Source organism: Drosophila rhopaloa, unplaced genomic scaffold, assembly GCF_018152115.1.
Source record: "Drosophila rhopaloa isolate 14029-0021.01 unplaced genomic scaffold, ASM1815211v1 contig_2, whole genome shotgun sequence".
Taxonomy (NCBI): domain Eukaryota; kingdom Metazoa; phylum Arthropoda; class Insecta; order Diptera; family Drosophilidae; genus Drosophila; species Drosophila rhopaloa.
Window position 1 is genome coordinate 12,570,211 of NW_025335083.1, and position 21,577 is coordinate 12,591,787.

General features: G+C 36.6%; 3 protein-coding genes and 1 long non-coding RNA gene across 5 annotated transcripts; 2 read left to right on the top strand and 2 right to left on the bottom strand.

The window, feature by feature from the left end:
- Positions 1-1,457: 1,457 nt before the first annotated feature.
- On the bottom strand, positions 1,458-13,367 carry LOC108041664 (synaptotagmin-5). Of its 2 annotated transcripts, none has more exons than XM_017119644.2 (6): positions 12,991-13,367; positions 6,192-6,399; positions 5,127-5,523; positions 4,837-5,071; positions 4,055-4,552; positions 1,458-2,835 (listed from the first exon to the last, which is right to left on the bottom strand). In XM_017119644.2, the coding sequence occupies exons 2-6, from the start codon at positions 6,377-6,379 to the stop codon at positions 2,657-2,659; spliced, it is 1,497 nt and encodes a 498-aa protein (XP_016975133.1). In that variant the 5' UTR covers positions 6,380-6,399; positions 12,991-13,367; the 3' UTR covers positions 1,458-2,656. The 2 variants fall into 2 exon arrangements, with proteins under 2 accessions (XP_016975133.1, XP_016975132.1); XM_017119643.2 differs by having other exon boundaries at positions 5,127-5,526.
- On the top strand, positions 3,180-3,810 carry LOC108041667. The gene is made up of 3 exons (XR_001769162.2): positions 3,180-3,280; positions 3,337-3,519; positions 3,581-3,810. It is a non-coding gene; the product is annotated as an uncharacterized LOC108041667 (long non-coding RNA).
- Positions 13,368-16,020: 2,653 nt separating the features above from the next.
- LOC108041666 (cytochrome b5) lies at positions 16,021-16,852 on the top strand. Its single transcript, XM_017119647.2, has one exon. The coding sequence runs from the start codon at positions 16,201-16,203 to the stop codon at positions 16,612-16,614; it is 414 nt and encodes a 137-aa protein (XP_016975136.1). The 5' UTR covers positions 16,021-16,200; the 3' UTR covers positions 16,615-16,852.
- Positions 16,853-17,291: 439 nt separating this feature from the next.
- Positions 17,292-19,419, bottom strand: LOC108041665 (class E basic helix-loop-helix protein 22). The gene is made up of 3 exons (XM_017119645.2): positions 19,147-19,419; positions 17,773-18,375; positions 17,292-17,690 (listed from the first exon to the last, which is right to left on the bottom strand). Exons 2-3 carry the CDS (start codon positions 18,342-18,344, stop codon positions 17,564-17,566), a joined length of 699 nt encoding a protein of 232 aa, XP_016975134.1. The 5' UTR covers positions 18,345-18,375; positions 19,147-19,419; the 3' UTR covers positions 17,292-17,563.
- Between the last annotated feature and the right edge of the window lie 2,158 nt (positions 19,420-21,577).

Sequence of the window (21,577 nt, forward strand, 5' to 3'; positions counted from 1 at the left end):
CTAAAAACAAAGGCAATCCATCTACACAACTTAACAGTCTATCTATTAGCAATCAATTTTAAAATATTTTTTTTATTTTTTTCACTAACTACCTTTAAAATAAAAAAACACAACTTTAAGATATTTTCTTTTTTTATTTTAAAGCAAAAAATCTAAATGAATGGAGTTGAAGCAGCTAGTAAATTTGCAACTTACACAAAACCACTTGGAAATTCTCCTATGGATTTTCTTTGATTCTTAACAGTTTATCAGCGACTGACCATTGACCTTGGCCACAACTTAAAAGAGCAATATAAATGGTTGAAGAAACTTTATGGAAGGTCTGGCGAAAGGAAGGAAGAAAATTTAACTTTAACGGAGTGGTGGGTGCGAAAAGGACCGGACACAAAGGCAAATGGCTAGCAAATAATTTAACTATCCTTGCGGTGTTTTCTGCTAGTTGTGGCGACTATCTTTGAATCCATTTTGAACCAACTATCAGTCGGCTCGCTTTGCACTCGGCTTCCTGGGTCACTCTGTAATGTGGTCGTGGACTTTGTTGGAAATCCATAAGAATGTTTCCGGTGCCGTTTAGCAGAGCTCCTGTTTGCACTGAAAACAAATATGATGAACATACCTAGAATTCCTCACTGGCCGTACATAAAGTATGTATTCAAATTAATAAGAAATATATACATATTTTATCTACATATATAAGAATATGTATATCTCACTTTTTATGACGATTTTAATGGCATTTTAAAGTAATCGATATAAATTATTCAGATTTAAATTTTTCTCAGGCCTTAAACTGTCTTTAAAATTAATTTTAATATTTTTAAAAGATGAATTATTTTTGAAACAACTGCTGTATAATTTTTTGTATATGCAACGTTCGATTCCCCTTTGGCGCCACCAATTTCTGGCACCAGTTCAAAGTTGCCTTTGCAGTTCTTCTCCTCCTATTTTCCACACCCACGCTGCCCTAACTTAGGCTACTTATGCCCCATCGCTGCCTTCCAAATTGAATGAAAGCACATTTTGATTGAAAAGGAAATTTACGGTGAACTTATATAGACACAGACAGGAACCGCAACAGTTCGCAGGACCTGGGGCATCTCCTGCATGGCTGCTTTAACAGCCAATGTAGCGTTGCCCGTCGCAGCTCCCTGCGGATTTATCAGTCAATGTTGGAAAATTAGTTAACGGGTTTTCCGGAAAGTTTTTTTTGCACGCCAACTTGGCCAACAAGTTATTTTGGCCCACCAAAATATTTAAGGCTCAATGTCCACGAAAAAGGGTAAATGGGGGCAGGGATTTCTTTGGTCTCGTTCAACGGAAAAAGGAAACCTCAAGCGTTTGAAGTTGATGCCTGAAATTAATTAAAGGTTGGTTAGGGGAAAGTTTGGTAATTAACCTTGAAGGGAACTGGATTTAAACCAAATATAAGGTTGAATAGCAAAGAAAAACAAATTGAATCTCTAAGATCTAAGAACTTTATTATGTATCAATAATTTAAGGTAGTTTGCAAATTTGGAATACATAGTGCGTTTAAACTACTATAGACACAATTTCCTTTATATAATCACTACATTAAATATAAGAATTATGCGTATAAGAATAGTTTTATTTGGTTACATTTATTTCCACTCGCTATGTATTATATTTTCAACACATTTTTATAAAGCCTGAATTAAAACTAAAATTCTATGATTTTTTTGTGCCCTCTGTGCCCTGAAACCTTCGCCTAAAAATTATAAAATCAAAGTATTAATCCTCGCTTGATTTTTGTATAGTTGGTAGTAAGTTATTTGTTTAATTTGTATAAGGTTTTTGTATTTTAGGTACTTCTTGACATTCCTGACACATAAATTGTATATTAAATATATATTCTGTGATTAATTGATACCATACAAAGCACATTCATTGAGATATATTGGATCATGCTAGAAACTAGTTTGTGATCTTTGTGTGACACTCTTGTTCGACTCTTTATCCTGCTTAAAACGTATCCCTGCAAGTTCCTTTATTCCAGTACTTTTAACAAGTCGACCAAAATGTTGTTTATATATATATAAAGTATATGATATATATGTACAGCCGTTTTCACAATAGGAGCTTTATTTCCATGGTTCAAATCAAAATGGTAACTTTATAAAACAAACCAACAATAAATGTATAAATCATTTCTTTTGCTCCTATTAATTTGACAACAGCTGTACGTGTTTCTTGATGTTCAATCTACATTGGGAATTCTGTGTTTTTTTATTTCAAAAAGGGTAAGGGTATTGTAAATCAATATATAGTATTTCAAGAATATAGTTTTTTAAACGTAAAATAAACAAAATTTACGAAGCTACGAATAGTTAATTGGTACCGGTTTTTGTGAGTTATTTTAAAATATCTTCTCCGATTTATTTTATCTATCAACGCGTTTTTTAAGACAATTTACTAGAAGTTTTATTGAATAATGACTGATTAACAATAGTATCAGCGAAAAACCAAAAATGCGATATTAATGTAAATTTATAAGATACAGGTTTGAACCTTTGCTTGATTCATATTTAAAAAAAATTAATGTGCTTTAACCCTTACACCAGACTTACTGTTACCCAAGACAACCACCGGCGCCGTCTCTACTAAGACACAAACCAAAAGCAGTCGGCAAATGCGGAAGCTAGTTCTTGCTGTTTGCGTTTTTGGCTGTGGTAGCTAAGTTGTTTGCCGGTTCCTGCAGTGGAACCCATTGGGCTGTAGCATTTTTGGCGCGGAAAATTTCTTCAAAAAATATTTTCTCCTCAGTGCGGACTTCTGGGGAGTTTCCAATAAGAGTACGACCCAAAATTTCGCTGGAACCTGCAATAGAATAAATGTTATTTTATTTCTTACCTTCAAAAAACTTAGACAAATGTTTTAAAATATTAATTTAAATGAAGCTAGGTTTTAGATGCTTTCCGAACATTATGGACAAATTCACTCAAAAAATATTAAAATCGCTTGAATTTCAGAATTAAATGATATATCGACAACCAATCCTAAAACACTACATAAAATGTTAAATATTATTCGTTAAAATCGAATGAAGGGTATGCAGCTAACGCAACTCCCCAAATCCGAATTTTTAACTTTGTTAGCTTCGCTTTAACTAATTACAACAAATAAATGATATACAAACGGAATTATAGAGCTCAGTTCTTAAAGAACCTAGTCGACGTTGAGGTGGACAATACCATGAAATTCATAATTATTTTGTCTGTCGTCACTTTCTTACTTAGCCAAAGGGCATTTGGCTATCATGAAAGTATTATATAACTTGACTTTGGTATTCAAAACATAATTATTTTTTACGTTATTCAGCCCATTCGGAAAGATGTGAGGAAGAAGTCAACTCCTCTGAAGTAGAATGTGATTATAAAAGAGAATATACATATTCACATTATACTAAGGACTGCCAAATATTCGTATTTTGCGAAGCCGATGACAACCACAATAAAAAAAACAGGTTTAAGACTAAAGCTGAATGCCATATGGCCTGTCTAGGTAAAATGCTTAAAAAATAGTTGAGTATCTATACTTAATTGAACTTTTATAATTATATTAGGACACCTGAACAAATTTTCATTAGATGAACCCTGGACAGAAGAACAAACTCTAGAATCTAATCGATTTATGGCAACTGCAGTTTACACCTAGTAATTTGGCAATCAAGATGACACAATTAAAATTGAAACCCAGTCTCTGATAAATTATGTCAAAGTTCTATTGCTAGAATGGCAAATAAATAACATTTTCAATTGTGTATTTAATAAAAATATTTTCATTAAAGCTTAATTTAAAAATTTTATTGTGAAAGGATGAATCGGTAACCTTTTAATTCTTAAGCTTTTTCATAGTCAATATCTATTTTAGTACGGTACGCTTTCCTGATCTTCACGAATCTGACTAAAGCTAAGCCACAAAGGCTTAAAAATAATAATATTAAATAACTTAGCATTCTCTTTATGTAGACGGATTTCTTAGCACAGCTTTTTCTTCTAAATGCTATTAATAACATATTAATAACATCGTTACTCACCCAATAAACCATCGTGGACCACGGTGAATTCTAGTACACAATTTTTCAGCGTCTCCTTGGCGACATCGAAAGCCAGGGCTTCATTATAAACAGGATTCAGGGTGCCCCTTTGAACGCCCGTCTTGCGCTTCTTCATTTTCTTGCCACCGGGTCCCAGAAGTGTAACCTTGACATACGGATCCGAAGAGTTCCGGGCATCGTCTACAATCCGCAGATTTCGGGCCTTGATCAGGACCACCATCAAACGTTCCGCGGATGGCAAATAGGCCAGGGACACCATTATATCGCCCAGATCCACCTTCATATCTTGGGCCGAGGCAGAACTTAAGGGGGTCCAGAGCTTCAACTGTTCACTCAGATCCAAGTTGGCCAGGTGCAGCTTGGTTCCTCCGATGCAAACGTGCCGCGAATAGGCATCAAAGTCGTACAGTAATATCTCCACAGTTCGTTTGTCAATAACTCCGGCTGTGACCTCGAACACAAACTGCTCGTCGAAAACTTAAAAAATGGAAATAAATCGTTTATTTCAAAGTGTTTAATTAGAATAAAATAAATAAGTTAATTTAGTATTTTTTAATTATTTTTATATGGAGTATTTTTTGTACAGACATCCAAAGAGTACTATAATGTTCTAAGATGGATTTGAATTTTAACTTGATTGAGTTACAAATATGTATGTTACAATTTTTTTTTAAGTACATTTTTAACTCGATAAAAAACGGTTTTTTTTATCATATACAACGCTCGTAAATTTGTTAAAAAAAAGCAAAAAATATAATCACCTGGATTTAGGGTCCTCTTGTGTATGCGTGTCTGCCAAAAATTCTTTTTATCAGGCAACAATCGAACCTTGGCATAGGGATCGGCAGTTCCACTGAATTGCCTTGGCTGCAGATTCTGAGCCTCCAGTAGTCTGACATTCAGCAAGCCACCAACAGGATCGTAGCCAATGCTGACATGCAAATTTCCACGGACTTCATTAAGGGAAACGGGATTGATGGTCTTCGGTTGGGAGTGCTAGAAGGATATAAATGATAATAATTTATAAAATGAAATAACACCCTTTACTTACACTCCTATACAAGGTCATGTCGATTTTGGTGTGATCCAATTTGGCGTTCATGGAGGAAACTCTCGGACGACTGGGATGCATGGCCAGAACCACATGCTTGTCGGATCTGGCGATGGGAACAGAAGTGGTCGAGCAGTAGGACAGGGTGTTCGACTTCAGGCTGCCGGTGGGCGAGGTTGGTGTGGGTGGTGCCGACTCCTCGGTGGTGTTCGACACCTGTTGCTGGATGGCGGCCGTCGAGGTGACCGAGGCGGGTACCCAAAAGGCCGGGTCATTGTCCTCGCTCTTCAGGGAGGTGGGGCTCAGGTTGCCGCCATTTCCACCTCCGAATTTCCCACGCGGCACCTCGTTGATATTGTCCACATTGTAGCCCACGGCACCGGCTACCAAGGCCTCCCTGCTGAAGTGAAACGAAAACAATTTTGGGCGTAATATACGGTTAGTACCATCGAGGGTGCTTGAAAAAACTCATACAGAAGTTGGAAAAAAATTTAAATTATCTTACACAGGTTTGCCATTTCACAATGTGTTTCTTTCCTCGTTTAAGGGGGAAAAATAACCTAATTAAATTTTAAATTTGTCAACTCGAGGTTACCTTTAAGTCTCAAATGCAGTCAAAAACACCATATAATGCCAAATAAATATTAAAATTTAAAAAAACGGTGAAATCTATTTTTCTTTCAAAAATTAATGCAGAATGATTCCGACTTGTTTATAAAATGACACGGAAATAAAATTATCATTATTTAATACTTTTATAAACATAAAACTGTTTGGATTTTAATTTATTCGGCTAAAAACTATTCTGATTTTTACACACTTTTTGGGCAAAAGCTAATAAAAATTATCTGTCTGATTTTAATACATTTTTTAGACAAAAGTAAAACGAACTTTTTTAATAAGTTCACGGAATTTCTTCAAAAATAATACTATCAAATAATAATTATTTTTGGTACCTGTTAAATAAACGTTTAATGAAATACAAATTTATTTGAGATCTTCATATTTTCTGAATTTTATAAAAAATAGTTTAATTTTAACATTTAAGATACTAGTGATATTCACCTCTGCTGATCTTCATCCTTTTCGTTGGCCGACTCCAGAAGATTCTGTTCAAACCAGTTGAGGCGATACCGTTTAGAGCAAGTGGTATAGAGGGCTGCCCCGACGGCAGAAACGACTAGAAAGGATACCGAGGCATATACGCCAATCTGGGCCAGCGAAATGTCCTCCTCACGTATGACAATGTCCATTTCTGAGTTTGTAGGTCAATCTGCAAGAAAATAAGTTGGTTTAATGGGTCAAAGAATGCAGCAAATTCCTTAACACAACACATGAAACGACAACATGGGTCAATTACTTGCAATGACCCCATATCGACATCTATACACCTGGCTAATGACACCCAAACTAGCCATAAAACATTCATTAGCAAGTCAGGACCCTGGGATTTGTGTGTCTCATAAATAAATCAAAGCTCGGGGCCCCATGTCCGACATTCATCTTCACCGCTCGCTGGCTTTGTGGGTTATTAATTGAGCGGCTTAAGGTGCTGGTGGTTTTGGGGCACGGCCACCGCAAAATCCTGACCACCGGCACGTGCTAACAGTACCCCATCAGCATCCAGAATTTAAGAGGACGGGGCTTTGTCTTTGTTAGACCGCAGCCACACAAAATTGCCATAAAGGCGCCTCGTCCTCGGTTAGTTCGCAATTAGCCAAACAAACTGCCAGGTGACCCTCATCCCAGGAACCCCCACAAAATCCTCGAAATTACACCCACACTTAAAACAAAAGACGAGGGCAGAGTGTCCGCCCTGAAACTTATTTAATCACTGCGCAATCTTGGTGTTTTTTTTTCTGACAAAAATTAAATTGTTTTTAATTACACGGAATGTTAAAAAATACTCACACAATATTATTTTCGTTTGCTTGAAAGTTTCAGTTGTGAGATAAAAATAAAACTATATTTTAATAATTGCCCTACAAACTTTTTATACTAAATCCATTTTGTATTATCTAATATATAGTTTGTATTTTCTAATATTATATATTAGAATATAGATATATTATATCCTCTATATAATATTATTACTGAACTTTTTTTCTATGCAAGAGAAAAAAAGAGCGTTTAAAAAATCCAAAACCGTTTTTTGTGTATAAAACTTAATTTAAGTCCCCAAAATATAAATTAATTAATAATATTACAATATGGCTTAACTTTCTTTCTGTGCAATAGAAATGTAAGGAACGCGGAACTGCCGACAAGATGAAGCGTTGTGTGTTTAGAAAGCAAAAGTATATAACCGAGTTTTTAATTAATTAGTGTATTTATATTTGAAAGCCACCTTTGGATGAAAAGTGCCTCCTTTGCCCCTGACCTTTCCCACTCCCAGTTACACCCTTTTTGTCGGCCAATTTCAGCAAATTTACTTTTCGTTCATTATTTATTTACGGCCAACTTTTGTTTTGGGTCTACGCTTTCTTTTATGGCAATTGCATGAGGTGTGTATGCGGGTTCAATTCCCAGTTTTCCCTTCTTCTTTTTTGCGTTTCCTGCAAAATTTTGTGGAAATGATTTATGTTCCCTTATGTGCAAATAAGAGACTTCGGGGCTAAGTGCAGGAATTTTTGGGCCTTAATGTGACTGCTTGGAAAATTTATGAAATTAGTTCTAATTTAAACTTTGACAGTTACGAAGATAAGCAGCTATCGCAGAAGCCAGAGCCGTAAATTAAGGGAAAATTCGTGTAGCAGCATTTAAGCGCTTTATGTAGACATTTCCAGTGAAATCTATTTGCCAGTCAATCGGCTGTTAAGCCCCTGGGAAATATGGCAAAATGCCATCGAACTGATATCACCTACCTTTTATTTCCATCCGCAGAGCCAACAAAAGCGCGTCCCCCGCTCACGTATTTAAATCACACATAACCCAATCAATGTCAAATTGAGCAGATCTCGCAGCCACGCCCCTCATCATCAGTCAGTCATTCAGTCATTCGAGGTGTCCTTTTGCGCCTTCATGTCCTGACACTGATGTCCTGACACACGCTGCTGGCAAAAATTGTTTGTCCCGGCACATGTGGTTATGTGATTTAAATGATTTGTCATACCCTTCCTTTAAACTTGGTAAAGAGTTTCTCTAAATATAAAACTACCTATGATTGCAATATGAAAAAAATATATGAAACTTTTTCTAAAGCTGGCTAAAAACTACAAAAAATGGATACCAAAAAAAACGAACAAACTGCTGATAAGTCAATAATCATTCAGTATTTATAAAAATATTACATTACAAATAAATAAAAAAACTTACAGAATGGGGTAAAAATAATATTTTATTGATATAAAAACTTATTGTTTGTATTATTCAAAATGTAACGTACATTATTCCTTTGCAGATACAAAGGTAAATAAAATTAAAAAAGAAAAATATCAGAACTAAACAAAATTTACAGCTAGCGAACTTAATGCCTCTAGTAGTTATAGTTCTTTCAATTTACGTTAGCGCTTACTTTGAGCAACGAATTAACAAAAGAAAGATTCAGATCAAGAAGAAAACCTCAACCTTGCCCGGTGAATAAATCAAATCATCTTTGATCCAGCTTAATAACTTAGGCCAGCTGGGTTCTCAGTGAGGGTATTTTAAAGAATTTGTGCCGTGGCCTTTGCTGCGAGTTCCCTTGTTGATGCCTGGCCACATGCATCATTCACACATATGTGGGCCTGTGGGCATAGGGATTTATTGCTCCTGTCATAAATTTTAATACAAAAACTTAGCCCTTTTGGCCCGACTGCCTGGTATTTGGTTGGCTTTGTAAATCATTTTGCGGCCTTTATCGTGCACATTTTCACTTTTCGCTGGAACCCCTAGATAAGGCCGCGGCACTACTTCCGCCTGTGGTTTTGATTGCGTCGCAGCAAAGTCAAGGGCAGAAATGCGTCCCTCCAAGTCCCGTAATGTGTTGACAAAGCGACTAAAATTAAGTTTATCTAATCGATAAAATCAACCGCATGGTTCATTGCCTGCCTGGGAAAACGGTGAGTGTGTGGACCAGCTCACTCCCGTGATTTCCCTTTAGCTGGCGATTTCATCAACCATGCTTTAAAAAATTAATGGATAAAGATGCCTTTCAACGGCATCGCAGTGCCTTTGCATTGCGCCATTATGGCAAATTATGCTCATTAGTCTAATGAAGTGTTTTGTGACTCAAAGACCCATGGAATATCCACAGTTGGCATTCCATTTCTTGGTCAAATCCACGCCCTGCTGTTTTTTCAAAAGCTTGGGGACAATTGCAGTTGTCAGCAAGCCAAACACCCTATTATCCTGTTGTCAGGACAGTCTGATGATGTAAACTCAGCTGGATAGACAGATAATTGAAGGTAATTATTGAAAAAGGAATTTAAGTTTAAAATTTAAAATTAAGGAGAAGGGGAAGAATATATGGAGTTCATTTTGAACCATAAAGCTCACAAAAAATAAAATGTTAGCAGTAAAGTAAGCATAAATACATTCTCCCCTGCTTTCTCAAAAAAAAAAGCTTTAAACGGAAGCGAATCAACTCGCAACTACCAGCTTCATGAATACACTAAACCAGTTCCATTTAACTATTCATTTTTCTTCGACTTCCGGAAGCACTTTGCTTCAATTCTTCCTGCCTTTCGTAGCCATTGTTCCGAGTATCCTGCCGTAGAGTATTGCGGAAACATTGGCCAAGTGCTGGTTGCACACCTGTCCCTGGCTGTAATTAGATTACGACATTGGGTCCACCAGGATGCGCGTGTTGTGACTATCCTGAATTGTACTGTACAAAAGAATGACCAGGAAAAAAATTAAACCTAGATAAAGTACACAGAGGAAAAATGTGTCCTTCGGTTTCTTTTCTTTATAAGTATATATATAGTTTGGAGATAGATTTACTAATGAAAAATTGTATTTTTGTCAATATTTTAATAAGGAAGATTTATGCGAATATCTTATAGAAGCAACCTAGGTATGGCTTCTATTTGCTTTCGTTGATTTTCTCTGTACATGTTTCATAAACATTACCCAGTTGTAAGAGTAAGTTATGAAGGCTTCGCCGACCTGGAATCCTTTGGCTCGTGGCCTCCCGCACCTGCGCTGAACTTTAATTTGGCTTTAACTCATCCAGTGCAGTTTTATACACGGTCCCTCGAGCTTCAAATGGAAAACCTTCGGAGTGCATAAACAAGCAGCAGAAGTTTTGCCATCATACGCGGATGGCCTCCAGGAGTCAGAGTTGACGGATGCGGAGGTCCTGGCCGTCAATAATCAGGCATCAGCATTTTGTATTACCGCCATAGTGGCACAGTCGAGGCGCTAGTTTATCCACATCAGCAACATCATTATCATCCCTTTTGCCCCCCATTTGAGTCTCCTTTATGTGTCTGTTTTTGTTATTCAAGTTGATTATCCCCCACCAATGGCTGTGCAAGTTGTTGTTCTCAATGTCAATGGGAGCAGCGGGGCAAATTGGAGAGTGACCCCATCGCAGTCTTTGCTAATTAGCCATCAATGAATATTTATGGCTTATGGCAGGGATGCAAGGGATATACTATTAAAGGCTGAGAGCCGGCTGTGTCCAGTGAAAAAGGCATAAATGGATTAATAAACTTTGCAAGATAAGGAAAAACTTGTTATTAAGATGTCATCCCTTTTGAAGAGTTCCGATTACACAATTTATAAAAGCATACGCTTTCATGATTAAGTCATGTTCGGCTTTTAAACTCTTTTTTCGACAATGAGTAGCACAAGCAGATAATATTCTTAATTAAATTCTTTAACAGCAAATATTTTAGGTAATATTTATTAATAAACCATTGATAAATCTATCCCTACAAACTATTTGTCAATTATACCTATATGAAAACCCTGAAGGTTATCAACAAATTTTGTAATTTTATAATTAAAACAACATCTTAAATTTAAAGGAATATTTTTCAAACTATTAAATTATTATAATTTAGCTAGGAATATACTTAAAGTAAAAAAAACCAGCCTTTCTCTCTTAAGTTTTAGTCAATCCTTTGACTCCCATTTGAAAACACTCTAAAGCCCAAAATATGCGATAAAAACGGAATAAAAGATCCCATTAAAATCAACAACCATATGTCAATTCGCCACAGGCCATTAAACCATGGGACACCAACCAACAAGGCACAGAAAATATTGAAAATAAAAAATAAAATATAAGAGAGAGACTGGAAAAGCAAGATAAACAGCAATTTAATAAAGTGACCCAAAGTTATGCGCCCCCAGTCTAAGGGCGCCGAGCATAAAAATAAACAATAAAACGCTCATTAAAACGCTGAAAATGCCCAAGAAGTAAACAACGGAAAATGTTTACATGCGAACTCAGGAGGGCACAAAAAAAAAAACAGAAAGGAAACAAATGTCTTGGCGTGGGGTAAGGAAATAATAAGTGTGATATTAATACTTGTGTTCTTGGAACAAAAGGAAACCCACATAAAGGAACCCAGTGGTGGGCCACAGGCTAAAGAGCTGCCAATAACTCAACAAGTTAACAAACATGTTTGGCTGCGAGCTTCTTTATGTCCTCGTCAATGTTGGGTTCGGCTGCCTCGGGCGACGTTTTTGCATTAAAAATGCATTAATCTTTGGACACGTGATAAATATTCATGGCTATTCGGCATCCGGAGATGTCTATAATAAATGCACTTCTTTAGTGCAGCCTGTTGACTGCCTGACACGCAATATCCCTGGCCAAATATATGACGAAGGTCGCCAGAAAAGAGCTCGGTTCGGCTACGGAATGGAGGTCGGGGTTCACGGTCATATACGGGTGTTTCAAGGACATACTTGTTGTGTTTGAGTGGCTGGCAACGTGGCTGAGTCCTGGCCTCTACACCAGGTTAAACAGCCTGCGGCTGAGAAATTCCAAACGAAATCCTTACTGCCTTTTCAAACGGAACACGCCGAATTGGGTAAAGGATCCCGCATATGTTGGAGTACATTCGCAAACGCACTCGACTTATTTAATTAAACAATCTTTGCCTTGGGAGAATTTATCACATCCACTGCACAACGCGTTCCACGTGCCGTATACGCAATGCAATCATACCAATCAGTAATCAGCTATTAAGTAACGTGGTGGGTGCACAAAAAAACTCTCGTTGGGCGAAAGGGAACTCGGTTTCCAAAACAAACAATTTTCGTAGCTTCTAATACATTATGATAATATAATGGATATGACAAAAAATGGTGATAACTTGAATTATGCATAAATGATACTGCATTTTTATGAGCTCCCAGATTTACTTTGTATTTGAAGAGATAACTGATTTTAAACATTTGTAACTTGCCAAGAAATACCAAGAAAAAAGTAAAAAAAATATGTATTATTTCAAGGCTGTTTTGAGACTAGCAGCAAGTCTACTGAACCTGAGTTCCCTAAGTAGATTAGCCGAATTTTCTTTTCGTAAACATTACCATAATTTTATTTTGCCAACTCCTATGAAAATAACAAAAGATCATTTCCCCCCATATTCATTTTCACAACAAGCTTTCTCAAGAAAATTGAGCAGAAGTTTTCACTAGACTATTTGCAAAGAAAATTCTCTAACTTTTACAATAAAAGTTTGCAAGCTAAGATTTTCTGCTGACTGCAGAAAATCAATTTACTTGCTCAACAAGTTCGTATTACATTGGTCCAACAAAAGTATTGTCCAATAAAGGTTTCACTCAGACTTCAAAGCAGTAAAACACATTACATATTGAATGGTTTGTTTTTCAAACGTGCCTTAACTATTTTCCAATTTAAAACAACGAATTTATATGCAAATTGAGTTCACATAAATCAAACAGATGTGTCAGCACTTACCCGTTGAATATTTGCGAATCGGTGACACAAAGTCGAACAAAAATTGTGCAAACAATTTTCTTATTCAAATTGCTGCATGCAATTTTCCGCAACAATATGTTTACGAAATCCTTTTGACGGTCCAACGTGGCGTATGCGCAATTTGCTCTACACGGAGCAACGCATATTGTGCGTGTTTTGTGTTCTTAACGAGTTTTCAAAACAATTTCCTTATTAGCGGGCTTTCATTTAATTTTAATTCAATAATCCCCTGTGCACACTGGTCAATTATTTCAACAAATGTATCCAAGCAGAGAGATAACTGGAAGCGGTTGAGTTTTTCCTGTTGGTTCACCCGCCTCAACAACTTGGCCAGAGCGTTGCTGAAACTCGACTGTGTTGTTGTTCACCGAAAATTACACGCAGTTCCCCGATGTCATGTTCCATCACACTCACACTTTGGCACCCAAAACACAGATGGGTTCGTAGAAACACACAAATGCAAATGGGAAACTTCGAGCACTCCTTTCAGTCCGTTAAAAAGTCTTTTTGAAAGAATCACTTATTTAAAGCTAATAAATTCGATTCATTACAGCTCGAACGTTAAGTTATTGTATATTTTGTACTAAGGACCGGCTCTTTTAGCCAAAACTAAATATATATCACTAACGGAAGGAAAGGCATTTTTACACAAAAGCTTCTTAACAAGCAACAGCTGGCTCATTTGATAAAAAGCCCGCGAAATCCCAAGAGGCTTAATATTTATAACTTTTCCGAAAAGCTCCTGTTTTCAAATAGCTTTCCAGGATGTCAGTTACTTTTGGAGTTGCCACTTGTTTTGTTTTCCTTGACATTAATTTAAAACAAGAAATTTAACAAAATAATATTATTTGGACTTCTATCTGCATTTTATATTCATTTTCGAATGTAAATAAAATTAATTTTTACTAATACTTGCAATTATTAATTAGTCTTAAGAAATTTATTTCGGTTAAAGTTCAACTAAAAATAAAACAAAATTAACTAAATATATTTAAGATGAGTTGCACTTTTCCGCGAACGCTTATCATTTAACTACCACCAATGTTTTTTTGGATTATTATCTGCTTTCGGGGTTGACCACAAAAACAAATCAAATCTGTTCTTTTCTGATCTTATACTATACCTAACAAATTTATTTCGGTTGAAGATCACCTAGAAAACGTAAAACAAATATACGTTATACATTTTTATATGTGATCAAGATGAACTGTACTTTCGGGCACAATAAATTTAAATATTTCAATTGATTTGGTTTATTTTTTTTGCGAAAACAAATTTAGACCGGGCAAAGAAATCTAAGAACGCATAATATTCTTTTTATAGCCTTGGACTTGGAAATAAAATCACAAAAAACAATAAATTCTCCAACTTTCATGGAAAATAATCTACAAAAAGTAAATTTGACATTTAAAAGTGAAGCCAAATGGAATGAGTAATCACATTTTAGGATTTAGCTTTCTAATACAAATATTTCCGGCCGTGGACTTGACAATGCTTTTGAAGGTACTTTCTGGCTTATCTCAAAACTTTTGCAAAATCCGCGCGGAATAGACTCATCGGAACTAAACTTTGATCTCCGGATCTACAAATTTTAGTATATTTTGATAACACTACTCTCAACACTTATACAAACTTTATTGTCACAAAACGAGCTGCCTTTTTTTCGCACAAATTGACGCATGTTCTCTAATCACGCAACTTGAGAATGATAACCCAATATTGCGGTTTCAGATTGGCTGCTTATATACCATATTTCTTCTCAGGCTTTTACTTATGTTCTAAAGATATTTGATATAAGTTATAACTCAAAGTCAAAGTCAAGTGCCTTGGCCCAGGTAAACAGCACGTAATACTTTCGATTACGATTGCTTTGAATATTTTTGCGGTTTGGCTCGTTATTGAACGTGATGATGCTGATCTTAACACTGAGCTGCCAACATATTGGATTACCAAACGATGTAAAAACCACACATAAAACTTGAACTCAATTGGAAATAATAAATGTTCAATAACAATTGAACTGTGACGTCTTCACACATCATAATATTGTCTTCTATCCGTTTGTTGTTTTTATTTAAACAATATTTTTGTTGTATATGGCGTAGTTGAGAAAAATGACTTCGCTTAGCAGTATTTTTTATTTATACATAACAATGTATAGAATAATTAAATTGCGTTTTGACTGGCGCCCTTTTAAATGGGAAATTAAATAGACAGACTAATTTCATCAGCCCTTGGCTTTCATAAGAACGACTGATTAAACATACTTACAAATAACTAAAAAGAAACTTTCTGATAGTTCACATAGTTCAAAAGTGTGGCATCATTTTAAAATTCAATTTAATTTCAAGTTCAAAGTTGTAGTTAGCGATAGTATTGAAGTCATTATCTCTGTTCCCATTAGGCGCCTTCGAAAATTTAGAACACACGTCAGAGGCTTGACACAAATTTCCATTTTGGGTAGACTTAAAACGCATTTAAATATTATTATATATTGTTAAAGAAAATAAACACAGGCTATTAACCCAATACGTATTATGATTGCCAAAATGACTTGCGATCAAACGGGTCGAGTAGACGTAATTGATGCACGTTTGACTTGTGCCAATAAATCAATTGTAATGCTGATTAGCTCGTTAAAAATTTCCCTTTTAAATAATTGTCGCCCCATTAAAAATATAAGGTAGAAAGTAATTAGCTCACAGAGCATCCAGTTTCCAAAGAGAATAGTATTATTTATGCTCATCTCCCCGAGCATATTACGAAATTGAGTCATACGCGTGCGATTGCCCATAAAATTAGTATTACCCAATCTCCCGATCTCAGTGCAATGCCTAGCCCTCCCATGAATTTGGGTGCAAACAAGTTTGCCTATATGTTGCTATATATATATATATTAATAAAACCGATCTGGACGAGCTTCGCTTCTCTGGACCCGAAGTCTTATCACCGGGGCTTCGGCCTTTCCGATCGATTCACGTGTTGTCATTTATAAAACGATTACAATCCACGGCATGAATGACACTCGATTGCCGGCGGCTGCACAAGACACACACAAGAGCCCAGAAAAACTGGAACTGAATTCGATCAAGCAGAACTCAACTCGACTCCAGACCGTCTGAAGCGATCGTGTAGCATTACAAATCGTTATATCAAGTATTCGTAAAAGTGAAAGTAATTACATACAAAATGTCATCGGCGTTGACAAACCTTTTACAATCGCTGAGGATTGTGCCCATGGGACAGGGAAAATCCAGTAACCAAGTGGTGGTCGTATCAGACAAAAGGGAACGCTTGAAGGTGGAAGATCTGCCGGAAATTTCATTGGAGGAGGTGGCCCAGCACGACAGTTTCGACGACTGCTGGGTGGTGATCTACGACCGGGTCTACGACGTCACCCACTTCCTGAGGGATCATCCCGGCGGCGACGATGTCATCATGGATCACGCAGGACGGGACGCCACCATCGCCTTCCACGGAACTGGACACTCTGGCGATGCCATCGAGCTGATGAAGGATTTCCTAATTGGCCAGTTGCCCACCAAGCAGCACATTTTTCGCACTGGCAAAAACAAGGTCTTGTCCATGGGCATACCGGAATAATGTCAGCCGATCCAGCACCGATCGCCTCGCCGCCGTCCTCCACTTACTTTATGTCTATTTGTTTTTAGAGTATTCATCGATTTTGTGTCTAGTTTTAATCAGCTTATTCTCGCATTTCGCAAAAGTGCTTTTGCTTAATCATCATTTAACCATTCAGCAAACTATGTATATTTATATGATGTTATATATTTTTGTCAAGACTTGAAACGGATCTAAGATTAAATTATTTTAATTGTGACTGAGAATTTTTAATACTTCACATTCGCTGATTAAAAGTGCTTGGGTGGGAAATGTTTTGATGTTTGAGACATACAATAGGGTTGCTTGTCGATTCATAGATTGGTATTCTTTAACAGTTGTAATGGGAAACAGGAATGGGAGAAAACTTGGTCATCCCAAAGTTTAAATACCCTTTTTCAAAAATTAAATATTCTATATTTCGATGCTTAAAAACAGTGAAGCTAGGTCGATTTTCTATGACTTTATGAAATAGCCGTAAGATTTTTATAAAACTAAGTCCGTAATTCTGAAATCTTTAAAAATTACTTTATCTTGGAATGAGACTTAGAAGTTTACATGAGCCACTTTAATTTTTGAGCTAGATTTTGTTCTGAGCATTGGCCATTTTAGCCCGTCTATTTCCTTTTGCCTTATCATCTTTAACCTATGAAATACTCTCTACTTCAATAATACTTTATTTGATAATATTCATCTTACACATAGTGGTTGACATTATGTAAATGCACAAATAAGAAATGCTTATGACAAAAATAAATATCACTTAACAGATTTTCACTTGGCTGCTCTGACAAAGAGGCTCGTTTTCAACCTCCGTTCGTCTGACTAGTACACAAATATTTGGCATTTGTCCAATTGACTTAAGAATATTGCTTGTTCTTTGGATTGCTTATCAGGAGAACCATTGTTTTTTTGCGGTTCAGACTCTTATTTAACTGCTGCTGGAGGGCGGTTCGTTGTGAGGTCCTTGGAGAAGAGCCTGCAATTTGGCAGCCGCTGGGAAGGCACCCAAATCCAAAGGTGCAGCGCCCGTGGTGCTTTGTATATAGGCCAGTAGTCTGAAATTGAGATAAATATTTTAGAATAACATATAAAATGACTCCAATTGTATGTCACTTGAGGTAGTTCTTCCTATCTTACCTCCTTAACTCCTCAAGGGCATTTTGCTGCATAAGAATATAGTTCTTGGCCAGCAGCAAGGTGGCTATTTTGGACAGCTTTCGCACAGAGGGTGAATGGGCATAGGGAATCACACTCCTCAGTTCGTCCAGGGCATCATTCAAATCGTGCATCCTTCGACGTTCGCGGGCATTTATGTTCAGCCTCACAGTCTTTCCCTGGCGATTCTTCTGCTTGCCATTATTGGAGCCACTGCCTCCGGCTGAACCGCTGGAAACGGCCACCGTGGTGGTGCCACCACTGATGGCAATGGCTGCAATGGCCGCGGCCGTGGGACTCAGTGGTTTCTCCGGAGCACTGGGTCCCGGTTTATTCTCGTCCGTTGGCGGCTGCTGGGACATGCCCATTCCCTGGGCATAGAAACCACCCAGACCCACCGATCCCAGCGGGGTTCGACGGCCGGGGACGCTCTGTGGTGGACTGGCGGTGGGTGCTGGATGCTGGCCACCCAGCATATTGGCGGTGGGTGGTATTGGCATGTGGCCGTGGTTGGGGAGACCGGGAAAACCAAAGGCCAGATTCGAGGGATCCATTTCTATTTATTTCTCCGTGTTTTTTCCAGCTCTGCAAAAAATAATGTTGAAGGGATGTGTAATCTTGTAGGGTAGTCCTTGCGTCTCAAAATGGCTTTATGCAGGGTTGCACAAGGATAAAATACAAATAGGGGTGGAAACTCTCAGCTGTTTGGTGGCGCCAGCTGTCGGAATTTTGTTAAAGCAGAAGCTTCGCAAAGCTACTCGTAGGTGGAGCCTTCAAGTGTTTGTTATATTCAACTTTTTAATTAAATAATGGGCTCTTTAAAAACAAACAAAACCCAGAAAAGCATCCTTGAAATTACTAATTTATTTACAACAAATAATTACTGACTAAATTGATTTAAATACAAATTTATCTCGTACTTATTTACAAACTTTAAAAATTTTATTAATAGCTGTCGAATTAAAAAAAATAACTCATTAATTAACATAGATAAAGCCTCATCAAGTTTTATACAAATGGCGCTTTAAAGGTTTGAGCGGTAGTTCAATGTGGTTATTTGTTTATATTCAATATTTAAGCGGCTTTATTTAAAGTTTTTTAATGCCCATTAACTGTGCAATTTTATTTCGTTTTAGCTTATAATAATCCTGCCATTTCTTTTGCTAAATAGTTTATCAAATATGCAAAATCACCGCAGCACTTTATTTTACTTGCTGTTAATTTATGGAACACTTTAAGGATTATTTATTTAAATTAACCACAAAACACAAGTCCCCTGGTGTATGAAGGAGACGGAAAACACAGAGCGCGTTGAAAGAAATTGGGGATTTAAACATTTTAAAAAATCGCACGCACCACAAACCAGGAAAAAAATTAAAATGCGGCTGCTGTGTCAGAGGATTCAGATCCTGAATCGCAATCGGATTCGATGCGCGAGTGTGAGGTGCCCGGCAACAACAGAGACGACCGCGATTTTGTGGTGGGTTATAGTAGTCGGATAACGATTTTCCGATTTTTCTCCACTCGCTCTCTCTCTCTTTCTCATTCGCCCCGTCTCGCTCTCACTTGCTCTGGCTGCTGTGTCGATTATAAATTTTTTGCCACCGACGCCACCGTCGCCGTTTGGTGTTAATCTCTTTCTGCAGAAGGAATATTATGAGGCACTATATAAAAATGTGGGTCGGGTGTTGACGCCGGTGGTTGACGTTTAGTGGTTGTGCTTCGCATAATGCAGCATCCACACCAATACCAAAACATAAAGCAGTACTATTGCCAATGCTCACAAAGCTGAATGAGTCACAGTCGCTGCACTTTAAAAAACATTTATAAGCTTTAACACTATAGAATCCTACCCTGAATCCTAACACCATACTATATAACATTAAAAATAGGGGAAACTAAATCATAACAAAATATATATCATAGAAAAGATATGGGTAATCATTATAAATATTTTTAGATATGTAATGCAACCATCATTCATAAAAATTGTTCGTTTAGTTCCTAACAATATTAATACGTTGGGAATAATAAATTTTATGTTTAAAAATAAAAATGCAATATTTTTAATATTTGAATTAATTGTAATTGGGCAAAAGATATATTAATCAAAAATATTTGAATTTTTTTTTTATTTATTTTTAATAATATTTACCATTTACTAATTATGTATTTTGTTGACTCTTTTTTTTACTCTTACATAACTCATTCTGCTAATGAATATATTACAAACACAAAATGTAATTTCATATTTTGGAAAGATACAAATATTTTATTTCATACCCTTATCCTTAGAGTTTCTTGATTTAACTTATCAAATCCTTGTGGCCAAAGGGTAACCTTTTCTCTGGGTGTAGGAAGTTTTTAATGCCTTCGCCCTGGTTGTCCGAAAATTCATTTCTCTTGTTGTTCAGGATTTTTATCGTTTCGCTCCTTTTCAACCCCGATGGCCCCGGCGCCACCCCTTGCATCCTGCATCCCCCTGGCCCGCTCCTTTGTCTGTGATTTCAATTTCCATTGAAACTGAATCTAATCACATGCTCACTGCCTGCTGATCCTGCTCCGCCAGCCTAGTCCTGGATGTCCGCTCCCTCCTGTTCCCCTGTCGCCCTCGGGGGTTGAACAAGGAATATGGTCGTAGCCCGTGCATCATGGCACATCGCCTATATAGCATATAGCATAGCACAGAGGATGCCGCATCTGCATGGCATTCTTTACGTGCGAGAGTGTGTGCGTTTGCGAGTTGCCTGGAAATTATGGTATCGCATTGTTCAAAGTTGGAACAATGCCATAAATGGCACATGCCAAATATTTTCGTTGTCAAAGGCATACTCTAGGATAGGGTATTGAAAATGCTCCGAAAATTTTAACTATATTCTAGGCTTAATCACATGAAGGTTCAAATTACTTTAATTTTTGCACGACGTTTACTTATAAGATTGTTTAATTTTAAAAGTCCAAAACATTATTTGGTTAAAAGGGCCCATTAGTTTTTTTTTGTATGTTTAATTTATTTCTTGAACTTTTTTCCGAATTTCGTTTTCATTTTTTTAAGATTTTTTTAATCTTTTTAATAACAATTATGTTTCTGTTGTGTTAATATGTGACACCAAGAGAAAAAATAAAAAAGCTTATTTAAAATCTTGAAGGCAAGGATACCAATTAATGTATCTTTTTTTTTGATAAAAAGAGTATTTTCGCAACGTTCCAGTCCAAACTAGTAATTTTGCATATTATTTGTTAGTGCTGTTTCGCAAAATATTTAAAATTTTATAAAAATCAACTCTAAATTCTATATTCAACTTTTACTAAAAATAGTAACTAATCTTATAAAATATTAAACAAAAGTATGGAATTATTTTTTGCCTCGTTACTTAGAAATAGGGAAATGTCTTCCATTTAAGGATTAAATGGCATGGGACCTAATTTTAATACTTCTAAAAGAAATATAATATTATTTTAAATTTGTTAATTTTTGTACAGAAGCTTATAACCTTTCTAAGATATAAATAAGGTTATCTTTTTGATTTTTCTATCTACAAAAGAAGCTTACAAGCCGGAGCTTAGCATCTCTTTTCTCCTGTCAACTGCAATGCCCACTAATGACTTTCCACACTTCAGACTTCACAGGATATTTATGTATCAGTGGCGAAGTGTGTGTTTAGAGCTGCCTGCAGTCGTTTAGTCCTTAGAATAAGTCAAACTACGAGTACGGGCGACAGACCTAATGACTTCGCGCATAATAAATTTAATAATTTGCGCTGGCGACTTTTCTATTTTCCCTTTG

Bases quoted from the DNA above. Each gene is read 5' to 3' on its own strand.
- LOC108041664 (XM_017119643.2), bottom strand. From the start codon at position 6,379: ATGGACATTGTCATACGTGAGGAGGACATTTCGCTGGCCCAGATTGGC. The intron at 5,527-6,191 runs GTGAATATCACT...GTTTCACTTCAG, and splicing joins AAGGATGAAGATCAGCAGAG to CAGGGAGGCCTTGGTAGCCG. The intron at 4,553-4,836 runs GTGATTATATTT...CCATTTTTTAAG, and splicing joins CAAGAGGACCCTAAATCCAG to TTTTCGACGAGCAGTTTGTG.
- LOC108041666 (XM_017119647.2), top strand. From the start codon at position 16,201: ATGTCATCGGCGTTGACAAACCTTTTACAATCGCTGAGGATTGTGCCC.
- LOC108041665 (XM_017119645.2), bottom strand. From the start codon at position 18,344: ATGGATCCCTCGAATCTGGCCTTTGGTTTTCCCGGTCTCCCCAACCAC. The intron at 17,691-17,772 runs GTAAGATAGGAA...TCTCAATTTCAG, and splicing joins GCCCTTGAGGAGTTAAGGAG to ACTACTGGCCTATATACAAA.